The 14,566-nt window shown below is 42.0% G+C and overlaps 1 protein-coding gene across 1 annotated transcript in view; it reads right to left on the bottom strand.

Annotated features, from left to right (window-relative positions):
- trpm6 (transient receptor potential cation channel, subfamily M, member 6) overlaps positions 1–14,566 on the bottom strand; it is a 16,403-nt gene extending 1,837 nt beyond the window's left edge. The window contains exons 1-38 of the mRNA XM_061070900.1: positions 14,507–14,566; positions 14,320–14,399; positions 14,045–14,083; positions 13,408–13,597; positions 13,027–13,240; positions 12,575–12,699; positions 11,884–12,055; positions 11,626–11,800; positions 10,967–11,090; positions 10,810–10,882; positions 10,599–10,699; positions 10,362–10,499; positions 9,651–9,704; positions 9,342–9,476; positions 8,179–8,450; positions 7,705–7,933; positions 7,308–7,460; positions 7,045–7,200; positions 6,782–6,910; positions 6,347–6,598; positions 6,082–6,256; positions 5,799–5,913; positions 5,389–5,585; positions 4,991–5,123; positions 4,129–4,564; positions 3,255–3,942; positions 2,873–2,970; positions 2,610–2,712; positions 2,285–2,331; positions 2,096–2,160; positions 1,972–1,997; positions 1,807–1,857; positions 1,591–1,656; positions 1,172–1,464; positions 977–1,059; positions 698–903; positions 549–600; positions 295–407 (exon numbers count right to left, since the gene is read on the bottom strand). Of these exons, the coding sequence (XP_060926883.1) occupies positions 295–407; positions 549–600; positions 698–903; positions 977–1,059; positions 1,172–1,464; positions 1,591–1,656; positions 1,807–1,857; positions 1,972–1,997; positions 2,096–2,160; positions 2,285–2,331; positions 2,610–2,712; positions 2,873–2,970; positions 3,255–3,942; positions 4,129–4,564; positions 4,991–5,123; positions 5,389–5,585; positions 5,799–5,913; positions 6,082–6,256; positions 6,347–6,598; positions 6,782–6,910; positions 7,045–7,200; positions 7,308–7,460; positions 7,705–7,933; positions 8,179–8,450; positions 9,342–9,476; positions 9,651–9,704; positions 10,362–10,499; positions 10,599–10,699; positions 10,810–10,882; positions 10,967–11,090; positions 11,626–11,800; positions 11,884–12,055; positions 12,575–12,699; positions 13,027–13,240; positions 13,408–13,597; positions 14,045–14,083; positions 14,320–14,399; positions 14,507–14,509 (5,761 nt within the window). The 5' untranslated portion in view covers positions 14,510–14,566. The remainder of the gene's footprint in view (positions 1–294; positions 408–548; positions 601–697; positions 904–976; positions 1,060–1,171; positions 1,465–1,590; positions 1,657–1,806; positions 1,858–1,971; positions 1,998–2,095; positions 2,161–2,284; positions 2,332–2,609; positions 2,713–2,872; positions 2,971–3,254; positions 3,943–4,128; positions 4,565–4,990; positions 5,124–5,388; positions 5,586–5,798; positions 5,914–6,081; positions 6,257–6,346; positions 6,599–6,781; positions 6,911–7,044; positions 7,201–7,307; positions 7,461–7,704; positions 7,934–8,178; positions 8,451–9,341; positions 9,477–9,650; positions 9,705–10,361; positions 10,500–10,598; positions 10,700–10,809; positions 10,883–10,966; positions 11,091–11,625; positions 11,801–11,883; positions 12,056–12,574; positions 12,700–13,026; positions 13,241–13,407; positions 13,598–14,044; positions 14,084–14,319; positions 14,400–14,506) is intronic.

Below are 14,566 nucleotides of genomic sequence, written 5' to 3'. Positions count from 1 at the left end.
ACACAACCGTTGTTATAGAAATAAATCAACATTCGTGGCTTAATTAGCTGGCGTTGGTATACGCTGCCTTCATTTCAAGTTGTTGGGGATTCATCTCAGAGCCAACGTTGGCCTCCTGAGTGACGACACAGAGGTGACACGAGAATACATCCATATACACAAGTGCACAAGAGGAAAAAACAGAGAAAAGAACATCCTATGCTAACACCAATCAACATATAACAAACTCATTTAGACACATATGCAGTACTTGGTAATCGTGTTTACTGCAGACTGAGTGTGTACATTTCTAACCTTTAAGGCCCAGTTGGTGACAACTGATGCTGCAAGAATGTTTCTGCAGGAAAGCTTTTATGGCCGCATCTCCAAGGTTATCGGGTCCAAAAAGCATCTCACCCCTATTACCACTGCAACAAGGTCAGACAGACAGCACAGGAGTAAAGAGGAAAGAAAAATGTTTCACCTCAATTCATATCTGAGATCATTTCAATCTGAAAACAAAGTCTCATCAATTATCATGATGCATGTGTCAGAAAGGGTCACAGTACCTTTGGTTGTCTGACATAATGACAGTGGGATCAGTAAGCTCGTCTCCTACTCCTGTGAAGAAAATAAATAAATAAACAAACAGTCAAAAACACAACCAACAACTCACACGTTAGTAAATATAGTGTTCAACATGCCACAAAGGATCTACCTTGAATATCAAGCACCAGCAGCTCTCTGCTTGAGTATTCGTACGTCCAATGTGAGAATGCCAGCAGCATTTCTTCCAGGGAACAGCAGGGGGTGATCTCTTCTCCTGTGTTATTGTTGTACTTCCTGAAGTCACCGGACATGTTTCTCTCAATGGTCAGCCACTGGCCATTCGAATGCCAGAGGACCAGTGATACATCAAGAAATCTAGAGTATAGAAAAGACAATTACTACTTGCACAGACCCACACAGACTCATGAGCAAGCAAAAACACACAAACCTCGGTGAGTGGTGCATGTCATCAGGTTTGACCTGGTTGAACACTTGCATCATCTTCTGGGCTGCTCTTTGCTGCTGGATGTCCTTCAGGGATGTCAAAGAGAAAGCTATATGATGCTTAAGTTACAGGCAATGCAAAAATGCTGAATAATTATTCATTGCCAAAACGTACTTTACAGAATTTAGTAGCACTTACTCTTAAACAAAGCTGCAGAGCTGTGCTGCCATGGAAATACCTCTGCCAGGCACGAACCACCTCTGGCCTGAAGGCTTTGACCACATATACCAGACCAGGTCTGAGCACGTCCTTTTCTGCCCAGGTACACAAAACCCTGCAGCCCTTCCGGAGTCCCCCATCCAGAGACCCCTCCTCACTGAAGAGGGGCTGCAGCAACGCAGACAGTCCTCGGGAGGACCAAGAGGAGACCATGCTGGGATCAGAATCAGAGGGCACTTCCTCCAGAGAGTAGATGCTCACCTCTTCACCCCCTGTGAGCAATGTGATAAGTATTTTAAAAAGTCCATGGAAATATAAAAAAAACAAGAAAGAAATGTTTTCAAAGTAAAATAAAGATAATTAAACTAAAAATAGTGCGACTTTGACACAAAATTTACCTAAAATGGAAACAGGAGTGAAGGGGATGGTGTGAGCCAGTCTCATCAGATTGTTTCTTTCCATGGCTGTGAAAACACAACACAGTCAATTATACATAAGGACAGAAATAAAAGTATAATTCTAATGAAATCAGAAAAACAGGTAATTCCAGGTAAGCAAAGATACATTGAAGCAATATTGTTGAAAGCCTAAACCCAGATTTCCATTCATTATACCTGAATAGTGTGGGTACAAATTATCCGTGGACTGGAATGATGAACTTTTGACTGCAACAAAACACGCAACAAACAAAATGATGAAAATACAGCAGTTAGTCTCACAATAACAAATTAACAATGTATATTATTTATCGATACATGTATTAAAATGTTCTCAAATACCTTCAGGGGCAATGCCACTCGGTAAACTGCAACAGAATCATAAAGATGAAAGTTTTATGTCATTATTCTACAGTATTTAGAAATTCACAGATTTAATGGCAGGACAAAAGAAAGGCAGACTTACGAAGACATGTGGCTCATGGATCTGGCCCAGCTGTTCCATGCTGAATGAGTGGGGCTCCTCACATCCTGAGGGTCGGTGCACAGACAGATTAATCTCAATGACACGTTCTGCTCAGGATATACTTTTTTATTTCCTCCATATTTATAGTGTGTCCGCAATTGCTGAAAATGTAGTAAACAATAGATGTACCTGATGGGGAAACACTTGTTTCTGCAACAAATCCATGGGTTCAAAATCTGGAACAAAAAATCACCAATGGTTAAGTATTAAAAACAAAATATACACAGCATATTTTATAGGGCAGATGTTTTTGTCACTTTATGTATGCTGGGGTGGTTGCATAATAAATCCAGAAAGGCCTTGGTAGGACAGAAAACTACTCCATGTAATAATTGCTGTTACTGTACACACCCACTCAATGGGATGAGGCATGTTGCATTAATGGCTTAAAAGCTCTATTTACTCATACAGTACAATTTAGGTTTTAAGTCTAAATAGGACTGTAGTTCCTTACTGAGCTGACTGAGGCTAGCTGAAGCCGACCAACATGTAGGTTCTCCTCTCATCCACCGTCGCCTTCTCCAGCAGGCCTCTGGCAAGTGGGGATGGACAGTCACCTGTTTTCCATTAGAATCATAGAGAGAGAGAGAGGACCAGGTGGAGGCACCGGATAGAAAGAACAGTCAGCAGGGTTTCAGATTCTTCAGTCTTACTGAACCTTCAAATATCAATAGTTAATAAAAAATGTTAACAGTAACTCAAATTGGTTCACATTACAGTATCTGGGCTGTTCTCTTGTATCTTCACTGTCTTCTTGTTCAGGGTTTTGCCTCTGCTGTCCAAGACCTGAGTGAAGTCAGAGGACTTGGACCATTCTACAGAAACAAGGACACACGTCAGTTGTTGTAAAGTTAAGATGCTCTGTAATGCAAAAGTAAATAGGTTTGTTTCTCTATTATAATGAGAGAACAAGATGGAGAGAAACTGATGCAACACATCTGAATAATCCATGTCTTTTTATATTATTTATAAATTGACACTTTGAACATTGATTGGCAAAAATAGATTTTAAGCCAATATCATTTTTTTTTAGTTTTAAACCATCAACTTGCAATACAAGATTTTTTTCTACTCCCTGCATTACATACTCCATCAATACCTCTGCTTCTGCTGCAATGTAGCGATGTGTCATCCCTTAAGCTCCTCCCACCAGACAAACTTTCTTTGTTCATTGTTTCATTGAGAGAGGGAAAGGATCCCCTCACTGGACCCAGCTGTGTGCCAGAGAGAGTCACATTCTCCATGCTGGATGGCAGTGACCTGCAGTAGCCATAGGGTTGGTCCCTGGACAGACAAGCCCACTTGGAGTTTTTCACGTGTCTTCCCCAGAGGTTGGAGGATCTGGAATGACAACTCAGTTGACAATTGTCCTGAGAAAAGGCTGGATTGACCAAACCCTCAGAAATGTCTCCAGGGTCAGACAGAAGGACGGCATTGCTAGAGGCTCGGGACAGTGTCATGTTAGACAGCTGTTCCGGTGTCTTTCCCCTCTCCTGCTCTTCTTCTTCCTCATGTTCTTCTTCCTCTTCCTCCTCTTCCATGGAAGTCTCCTCTTGATTGGGATACAGGTATGGGTCACATGTCCATAATTTATGATATGGCGACTCCAAGCCTCTGGAAGAAAGAGGAGACCCACAGCGGGATGGTCCAGAGGACTCACAAGGTGTCTGATCCCTGAGACCACCTAGATGAACTCCATAACTGTGAGAGAAGGCAGCATGGGATGCTGGTCGAGACACTCCCAGCAAGCTCTCACTGGGAAGGCCAACAACATCAGACTGTGAATCCTAGGGGGAAAATATATGTTAATAAACTCTAGTTATTCTGTGGCAGTTTTATTGTTGTACCGCACAGAAGAAAGTGTCTGGGAGCAAAATTAGTTCTCAACAAAGGTGACAGACAGGCAACATAATTTCTTTGACTTCACAGCTATTATTACAAAAGGACGATATTGAAAAGAAAGCAGTAAGTACCTCCTTTTCTTCTCCCTCTCCGTCCTCAGCGTGCTCTTGTTTCCCCCCCCTGCTCCCCCTGGCTTCGACATGGCACTCTTGTGATGTCCGTCTACTCTCCCCGAGAGTAAAGCCCTTCAACAAAAGAGGGGTACTTTCACATGACTTGGCCATCGGCCGTCGCATGTTAAGTACATCATAGTCTGCTCCGCTTCTGTGCCGGAGGGTCCAGCTGTGTGGAAGGATGTGCTGGGAAGCTGTAATGGATCCACACTGAGCCAGGCGTGCCTCCTCCTGATGAAGGCTGTCTGAAGCAGAGAGCAGGGTAAGGTTGTCCATGGCCAGGGCTGAAAGATCATGGAGTTGACCCAGCCGACTGTCCAACTCTGAGAGGCTGTCCTGAATGAAGTTCACCTTCTCTGAGACCTCCCCCATTAGCACGCACATCTCCCCTGCTCTAGTGGAACAAAAACAAATAAATATAGTCAACTATGAGCTCATATTTTACAATGATTTAAATCACAGTAACAGGATGGTTTACAAGATGATGAATTTTTGTATATAATACTGCATGGCGCAAATTAAATAAGAGATTGTGTCAGAAGCAAATTAATCAAAAATTAAGTGAAGATTGAGGCAGTGTAGATCAAATTCGATATACAGACAGAAAAAAACTCTAGAAGCCTACAATACTGACATCATCCTTTGCAAGGACCCAATTGAACCAAACCTAAGCATGTAAATATCAAGCAATTGTGATTTTGCAAGGTTAGGGAACAAGCCCCGTCAGTCACTCTCTTGGAAAACCCGGATTGAGAAGCATCCTTTTAACTCACATGAAAAACGTCTGGTTTTCACACATCAATTAAAATATGAGACCTACCTCTTAGCTGTTGCTTTGATCCGATTAACTTGACTGCTGTTGAGACCTTCACTCTTCTCATGGAAGTAGGCCTGTACACATTTCTCCTCAAACTCATGGAGCTTCTTACGATCATCAGGGCCCAAGGATAGCTCTATTAAAGACGTGTTAGACAAGAGAAGGGATTTTATGACTGAAGTGCAGAGAACAGATTTGTTAAATGTGTTATATATAATAAGCTTTCTATTCCCAAACAAAGGGTGTTTTCTCAATTGGTCCCTTTTAGCCCTCCAAACGAACGCAGAGCGATTAGTCAGCAATTTTTTGCCCATATGTGAACACTACAAAATAACTCAGACCCCTCTGAAGCGTATATGGCTGAAAGGGACCAAGTGTTACAACACCCTGAGGATACTCACTAAGTCCAGAGCCTCTCTCCTCCCGCTCTGCAGCTCCACATAATCTCTTGTAGATGGCCCTCAAACCCATAGTCATGTGGCTGAGGATGATGAGGGGTGGAGGCAGCCATGGCCTATCCTGATAGGTCATTATGTAACGATAACGGTTGTACTTCCACAGTTGATTGGACGTTGACGCCATGTCAAAGTATATGTTGCTGTTGGAAAGACAACATCCAGTTAAACAACCTGCCCGAGGACTGCAGATGAAATTAGCTGATAGCTACATCTGGCATAAATCATCTCTTCTCATTTTGAGATCAATGTTTTTATGCATTGACCTTTTTTTAATAAAATGAAATAGAAAATTAAAAAAAATTAAAATGGAGATCCAATGTAAAAAATACACACATTTTTTAAAGTATGCTTACTTAAAAAATGCGATTAGAATGTTGACCATGATGATATACTGGAAGAACATATAGACAGCTTGGAGGAATGGCACAATAAATGAAGCAGGAGCACATGGAATACCATCATCACAAGCTGTTGACACAGAAAGAAATATTAACGAAGACGTTACACAAGTCGCATTGACAATCGGGGTACACTATAAAATGTCATTGTTGAGTTAGTCAGAAACATGCAGGACTAACACATAGCTCAAAGACAGCCTCCAAAACAGTACAAGGATTAATTAATGAAAGTGCTAACGATCTATTTCTGTTGCGTAGACCTCTCCATAGATCATCCAGTATGGCTGGAAGACTATATCTCGAGCGAGATTCCAGGACGGCTCCTCTTCTGGGGACAGGATGGCCTTTCTGGACACCCCGAAGCTCAGCAGCACTATTGCCATCATCACCACAATGAAGAACATGTTACTGGTCTGGGAAGACATAGAGAGAGGAGAGCGGGGTAACTAAAATGATTCTGAAGTTTCTTACTCACCAATATGTGGTTTCCTGTCTCTACTCACCATCTTAGTGATCATGGTGAGGTAAGGACCAGCATGCTGATTGACAGCCAGCAGATCTGTCACCCTGATGAACCAGAAGATGATGTCCAGACAGTAAGCAATGCGTCCTGCAGTCAGGTAGGAACCAGCATGCCAGCGCAACGTCAGTCCAGCCAAGAAGAGCAGGATGGCAATGAAGTCTGACTTGTTCCAGTACTCTGAGAACCAAATCTTCAGCTTGTGGCTCAACTTCCTCGGCTCTGACATTAGTACCTATTTAAGAGGGATTGATTTTTCTCATGTAGCTGTACAAACTGTAGTATTCTATCAAACAATATTCTTATGTTGTTTTTTGTGTACAACATACACCGATGCACATAAAGAGTTGAATAATTTTAAAGGAAAGAAGACGGATGAAGAGGAAAATAAGTTGGTAAGTAATAAGTCCTCTCTCACCTCTCGGATTTTCTCCACTGCAGTGGACAAGATGTACGCTATGACCAACCACTCCTGAACACTGGGCTTGTCCTCCATCTTCACCAGGACAACGAAGGAGAATAACATCAGGAAGGCCAAATAGAAAATCTTAAATGGTGAAGGACAAATAAAAAAAATGGAGCCATGAAAAATAAACAACAAATATCAAACATTAAAGACCCTGCTAGGCCCATCCATATAAAAATTATATTCACGAGTATAACAACACACACTCCACCTACTGTGTGAAACCAGAACTTGACAACAGGAGCTGTATAGAATTCATAGAGTCTTGTGATCCAGGAAAGACAATGCATGGTCACAGAGGACACAGTTTCTGACACAGGGCTGAGAAATTTGTCATGGAAAGACAGGCCTCGGTCTGCATCCCGACTGCCCTACGAGAGCAGAGTAGAGCAGAATAAGAGGAGAGACGACAAGAGAAGTATCACAGTGAGGTCATTAAGATTCTGGTCGCTCGATAAATGAGCTACTGGCACTTTACCATATGATCAGTTCCCTCATGGGCTGGTACTGACTTCACAGTGTCAAATCCAAACAGCATTGCCTCATGGGACTGGGGTACATGGCACATGGCAGCCTTGCTTTTAAACTCCAGTAGGATAACAGCAGGGGGCAGAAGAAGGCTCAAAATGATCTGAAAGAAAGAGATAACAAGATTGCTGTGAGAGCTTCGAAAACTCATGATCGTGATCAGGAAGTATATGCAAATTCACGTGATAATTAACTTTGAATCAAATAACTTATCTTAATGTGAAGAGTATGCTGTGAGTGCTGACTTCAGAAATGTGCTAATTATTTCAAATATTCACATATCAATGCCAATAGAGAGACATATTTACAGATGTAAACATAATATGGTTCCTCTGACAAATGTTTACCTTCAGAAAGGAGTTTTTCCTCATTTTGAGTGGACCAGTCCACAGATCTGTGAGGAGGGTCTGTGTGCAGGAGTGAGAGACGAATGATCTGTGACATGAGGAGACAGCCATCTGCAGACAGGTGAAGTGGCTCCATGCCTCCATCTCTGAAGTCAACAGCTTCATGGCCATCTGCTCGTTCTGACGAAATGCACAGTCCAACACATCCACGGCTAGCTGACCAAACTCACTAAGACACAGGGGCATATGCACCTTTTCACCGAAGGATCTCAAACTACAAAACCTACTCATGCCACTGCAAAATTCAAACAACATAACCAAATCTGCTGTTACTTCTTAACTGATTTAAATATATGTTTAAATGTGCAGACTCATACTAAACAAAACAAGACTAGTCTGTATAACATAATTACTAAAATCATATGACCAAAAATCTTTATTACGTTGCCCTGACAACACACAATGCACACTCACATCGAATATGCCTTGAATCGCTCTGTGACGTCGTCGTCCAAGCTACTCTGCCGTGCCTCGAAGGCCATGGAGCGGTAAAGCTTGCAGGCTACTGTGGCACGTGCCAGAGCCTCCTCGCCGTGTTGCCACAGGAACAGTGCCATCTGCTGCCGTTGTTGAAGCACAGCCCATACAAAGAGGTCGTTGAAGTTGAAGGAAACCAGCAGTAGAGCGTCGTCGAGGCCAGGGCTTGACGTGATTTCTTGACTGATGCCGGTTGACACGTCTGGTTCCTAGATGAACAAAGTTATAAAGAGGGAGAGAAAAAGATGGGGGGAAGAAAACAGAGGACAGAAAATTGAGAAAACAGATTGACAGGATAACATAACACAGGTTATAATACAAAACATTGTATTTTGTTAAGTCATTTTAAAGATATCTTAGAGATCCAAGAAGTGAATACTGGAAACCACATTGCTAAACAATGGTTGTGCTATATGGGACAAGAGACCTGACAGTGGTATTATGTCAGTAACAGCTTATGGGAATCCAAATGAATAAATAAAGTCCCTTTCTCAAAAACACGCATTAAGAACAATTTTGAATAGCATCAGAGCATCAGTGCTTAAGTTTAGGTTTGAATGACTTTCTTTGAAAGTACACATCACAAACTGAAATAACGCACAGCAGTTAGATGCCTCTGCAATAGAAACAGTGCAGTTTCAGTCTACATTAAAAAAATTCTCATGAGGTCACTAGGACCATTACATTTAACCACTAAAATCGACTCAATTAATCTTGTGTCCGCAGTAAAACTGGTCAAAATGTTAACAAATTCCTGAAAGGCAGACTAGAGATATCATGTTCAATAGAGTGGGACCCATAACCCCAAAACATAATGACTCTGGCCAATGTGGCCTGTGGAGAAATAAAAACCCAACAACCTTGCATTTGTAAGGCTGTGCAGTTCTAAAGAAATGCAGATCCTCGAGACTCCTGCCCCTTGAAGAGTTTGGTGTTAATCCTCGTCTCTGTTTAGACAGGGAGCTGGAACTGCTCCGTCTTCCATTCTTTTATGGAAAATCCAAGAATATTTACATTCAATAAATACAAGAAAATAGTCAAACAATCAAACCTTTCATGGTCATTTATCAAGACACAGTGGGAAAAAACTCAGTGCTCACTTTAGCCTGCGGGCGGCCGTAAGCAGCTCTGAAGTGTTTCCGTGTGTAACTGCTGCGGTACGCTCCTCCTATGAGATACTCTATCACCAGGCCCATGTCAATGACAGAAAGACGGTAACCTATGGGAAGAGAACTCTGCTCACACACACACACACATACACATAGTTATCAGCATGTATCTATGTTTGCATATATAGCGCATTGATGCACCTCAACTCAATTTCCGGTGTAAGACCATTAAATGTCAAAGTAAACATGGTTTAATATTATTATGTATTAACTGTAACCGGTGTTATCCTCGCCATTTACCTGTTTTGCATCTTCAACAAGGAGCTGCAGGAAACGATTGGTCGAATCCTGTGGCTGTGGAGGGACAATTTTATTATCATTAATAGAGAATGTACAAGTAAACAAAAAAACAACTATGAAATCAAAGCCCAAAAAAATGGTTACTTTAAACACAGTTGCATACAGCATATGCAATCGCAGCTCTGGGATCCATGGCTTGTTTTTTAGAGGGACTTATTATCCCAGAGTTATGAATAAGTAAACAGACTTTGATAAACCAAAGATAAAGGCAGTGAGGAGAAAGCCAAGTGTGAGTGTAGTGATGACAAAGAGTTCTCTGATCTCAGAGGCATCCAAAACAAACTGGGAAAATACCCAGGATGCAGTTGACCACAAAACACAATATTGGTGCAAAACACTTTCAGTGCATTATTGTGATTTCAATCAAAGCCACAGTTTTGGAATTTGTGCTTCAATAGCCACAAACAAAAGAATTCCCCCTGTTTGTGAAGCAAAGTGAGAGCCGAGGGAAAACAAAGGAAGAATAAGAACAGCAAGGCAAACAAAATACTGTGGGATAATGCTATTAACTGAAAAAGAAAATCTTTGAATAATAGCTTTTTCAATATTTTTGAATGCTGTCTTACAATAATTTATTAGTGATAAATAGAAAAATGTATGACTGCAAATAAAAATATCATTAACATTAGAAGAAGAGAAATACAAAATTACACTCATGTTGTAGAGCTCCTCGAGGCGATCCACAGTGAGGAAGCGACTCATAGTCATCCCGTTGTCAATCAACAGTTTGACAAAACTGACACGGTCCATCACCAGAGCATCAAGCATGGCTTGTTCCAGAGAACCCACCTAGATACATCACATGACATTATTACAATCAGTATGATTACTTAATGCCATGTAATTTGACCACAATTTGCAGGAGTGATTCAATAAAGTCTGTCTCGCCTGCCAGTGCTGTCCATACACCAGGACGTCTTTCTGTGCTATGTCAGCTCGGTCCCAGGCAAGAGCCATACTCAGCTGCTCTGCAGGGCTGGCCTTGGTGCCTGTTCATTGCACACACAAGTAAACAACAGAACATATATCTATGCATTCATATATGATAACAAACATTTAACAGGTCAATGAAAACAACCAAGTAAAGAAAAACAAGTACCCTTAAGTGTTGCTGTCAAAATGGCTGCATCAGTCGGCACCTGGTCGTCTGACTCAGAGTCAAAGATGGTTATCTGTTGTTTAAAGACACACTCAGTGATTTGTTCGTGAGTCAAATCACATGGTTCCCTAGTTGTTTGTTTGGCGGTTTTACTTACAGACTGTCTGTAATCCATACACTGCAGGAAGAGATTGTAAAGGTGAAAGGCTTCTGCACTGTCCACCCTGAGCACATCTCCAATCCTGACAAGGAAGTCCTCCTTAATGTCTGCATCCAACTGCCTGAAAAATACATTATCTTTAAAATGATTACAGTTCGGACGTAAGGTAGAACAACAAAAAACCTAGTTACATTTTAAACTGTATATGGTGATGGACAACATAACTGCTCCCCAAAAGTGAAGCCAAAGCATCTCTTGATCCCCACCTGGGGGCTGGAGGCGGTATAGATCATAAATCCCAAGTCTGTGTAAGTGAATGGGACACTTTCTGTCATTTTAGGTTGTTTTCAGACTGATGTATGTTTATGTTTCTGGTAAGTTTGAAGTTGATTAGTCATTTAATCCTATAACAACGGGTTGAAAATGCATGATTGACAGCTGGGACTGACTTGTGATTGGTCGAGCAAGTATATTGACAGGACCTTGCTACATTTCCCAATCGCTACTGTGAAGACTCCAGAATATTTTAGCTTCCTTTCTGAATGGTGGGAGAAGGGCAGACTTGTCGTCCATGTTTATTTACAGTCTGTGTTTTACAAAGACTGAGGGATCCGTTACACCTACTACTGTTAATAAGATAAGATAAGCCTGCATACCTGTCAGCAGCAGTCTGCTTGTGTAAGAAGGCGAGCAAGTCAGCAGCCCTGCCCGAGCCCTCGAACACAAACACCGGCACAGGGGGTACACTGCTTACATAGTCCAACACTGTGGACACAATGGCAGGGCCTCCTTCCACTACCACACACACCACAGGCACGCCTTGTTTCAGTCCTACACAAAAAGGGATGGGTGGGTAAGTGGGTTTCTCACTTCATTGAATAACAACACACAAACACACACAAATACTGGCTTACGCGGGTGTATCTTCTGTAGCTGAATTTGTTTCTCTAGCTTCCTCCTGAGGCCTTGCTGGCAGCCATGTTTTCCCAGCGTTCCGTCATCCACCAACAGAAAGTGTGAGTGGAAACCGTTGAGACAGGCCCTCTTGCTCAAAGGGTTCCCCAGCGGCTGGTAGGGTCTAAAAACCTGAACCATGTTGAGAGGAAGTCAAATCATGTTCTAACCAGGAGCCAGTCATAGCAAGACTATAATTACTGTCTCACAGCTCTGCCGACCAGTCAAGTTGGTACAGGGCATATCCGATCATGTTCTGAGGTATGGTGTAAAACATTTGCCAAATCTTTGCAGAACATGGAGTTGTTGTGAAGTTGACGTTTGGCATTTTGGATGCTAAATGTCATCACTTCATCAGTTTTCTAGTCATACATTTGTCTAAAATAGTTAGAATTAGCTAATTAATTCTGGAGTTGCTTTGTGACATTGGAGAGTCCTAAACCTTGGACCACGAACATCTAATTGGTTCATAGTTCATAGTTCCTGAGTTATCATGTTTTGTTTATGAGGCCAAAACATGTTTTTTGAGGACAGAGATCTTAATTCTGATATTTGACCACAAATCATCACCACTATTTTAGTTTTGAGTCAAAATGTGCCAAATTCTAAATATTTGTGGTGTCAACTGTGTGTGGCGGTGTGAAGTCTTACATCTCTGCCTATAAGGTCCACGTTGTTGTCAATAACGCCCCACGGCGTGATGCCGACTGTGTTTCTCTTCCTCAGATCATGGCCCCCGAATGTTTTCACTGCCTCACCCACATGCTTAGACACACCTATAGGGAATGTAAAGAGCAGTTGAATGCAAAGCAAACATACTATTCATCAGTATGATAAAGTATTTTGCTGACTTAAGGCAGGCACAAACACACCATTTTGCTACATGACAATCAAATTCTTCCTTGAGCAACTGCAAACAAATGGACACAGGACTCTGCTACAACCCACAGATTAGACACAGAGACACACAGAGACACACCACCACCACTGCTTTTCTGCTGTACTGCTGGTAAAGTGATTGCATTTCAGACAATGGCTAAGGATCCATTGTCGCCTGATAAGAAATACTAACCCACACACAAGCAACTATTTGTAACACCAACCCGAATTGATGCCATCAGTGAGTATCCATGCCCCTGTGCTGAGGGCGGCAGTGATCAGCCCTTTGCTGAAGGCCTGCTTGACTTTAGGGGGCAGGGAGAAGTTTTCCGAGCCTCCTTGGACAGTCAGCAGCAGCTTGGGTCTCTCCATCTGCCACTCCCTCAGCATCAGCTGGAGCAAAGCCTCTGCCTTTGAGTCCACAGCCACTCGTATGTACTGCGGGAGAAAGCACATGGAACAGTTTGAGACTGATAGGCTCCTTGTGCTAGTGTGCTGTGGTGTCATTACTATAGTAGATATTGTCTTTGCACTCATACAGCTCACTATTGTCTGCTTAAACGCTGGTCTTGTTCATGCTAGAGTAAGTTAGTGGTCTCACAGACCTTCCCCCGACAGACACGTGTGGCAGTATCTTCAAAGTCTACAATCCCATAGGCATTGGTGGGACTGGCTTTGGTGTGGAGTTCTGTGGACCAGTTATCTTCTATGTCCTGTCCAGGACCAGGACAGAGGGATATGGGAGGAGGTGACTCTTGCCAAGAGTGCTCCCCTATTAGGCGGCCACAGCAACATCTTGCCAGCAATAAGATGGCATAGCAGGTGGAGAGAGAAACATAGAAAAAGACGGATCAGTCACTTACATTTTATTGTTCTTCTTGACCTTTGTGAGCTTAACAAAGTAAGTGTATACTCGGTAAAGGGAGGATTACTAGTTATAAATCTCAGGCACCTAACAGCCCACCCCCACTTGTCTCTGTAAAACAGGCTGCAACAATTCCTCCCCTTTTCCTGTCTCCCTCCCTTTCCCTTCACCTCTATTTGCCCTTGGTTCTACTGAGTTTATCCATTCATAAGTCTACAAGTTTGACACCATTAAATTTAAGGAAATCTAAAAGTTCAAGTTTAAAATGAAGGGTGTGGAGGGGAAAGTGTCAGACAAAAATCGACATAACAAGAAAAGAACAGCTCCATTAGAGGTTGGTATGAAGATAGATGAATTAATCATTCATAAATTTATACCTGATCAAGTTTTGGCATACTTGACATACTGGAATACATCTGTAGAAAAAAACAGGAAATTACACATTATCAAAGAATCCAAATGGTCCCTATTCCTGGAAGGAAGGGATGAATGCCAAATAGCTCTGCTCTCAGAAGAATATTGTTTACAGCAGCTGCGGTTAAAATTATGGTAAGTATTAAGTAATAACAAAGCAAGTGTTTTTATCTGAGAATCCAAAAATCTTTAACTCTAAACACGTTCTTGGAGCATTGTGTTATCAGGTTCCATTTACCTGTGAAGGTCCCGTGAGGAAGGGATAAACTTTATACACTCTCTCTTGAAGAAGTTTTCCTCAATCCAAGACTTTCGAGACTGAAATAACAAAAGAAAAGTTCACTTACAGAACACAGATCCTGGAGAAGATAAACAGCACAATCTGAATGTATTGGTCAGAACCATACTCCAGCAAGAAAACACACCATTCCCGAAAAAGTGTGGGACCTCCTGAAGCTCACTGAGGTGTCGGCAGAAGTCTGTAA

This window comes from Limanda limanda, chromosome 5 (genome assembly GCF_963576545.1).
Source record: "Limanda limanda chromosome 5, fLimLim1.1, whole genome shotgun sequence".
NCBI lineage: Eukaryota > Metazoa > Chordata > Actinopteri > Pleuronectiformes > Pleuronectidae > Limanda > Limanda limanda.
The sequence above is the reverse complement of the archived record's forward strand: the minus strand, read 5'-3'. Positions and strand labels throughout refer to the sequence as shown.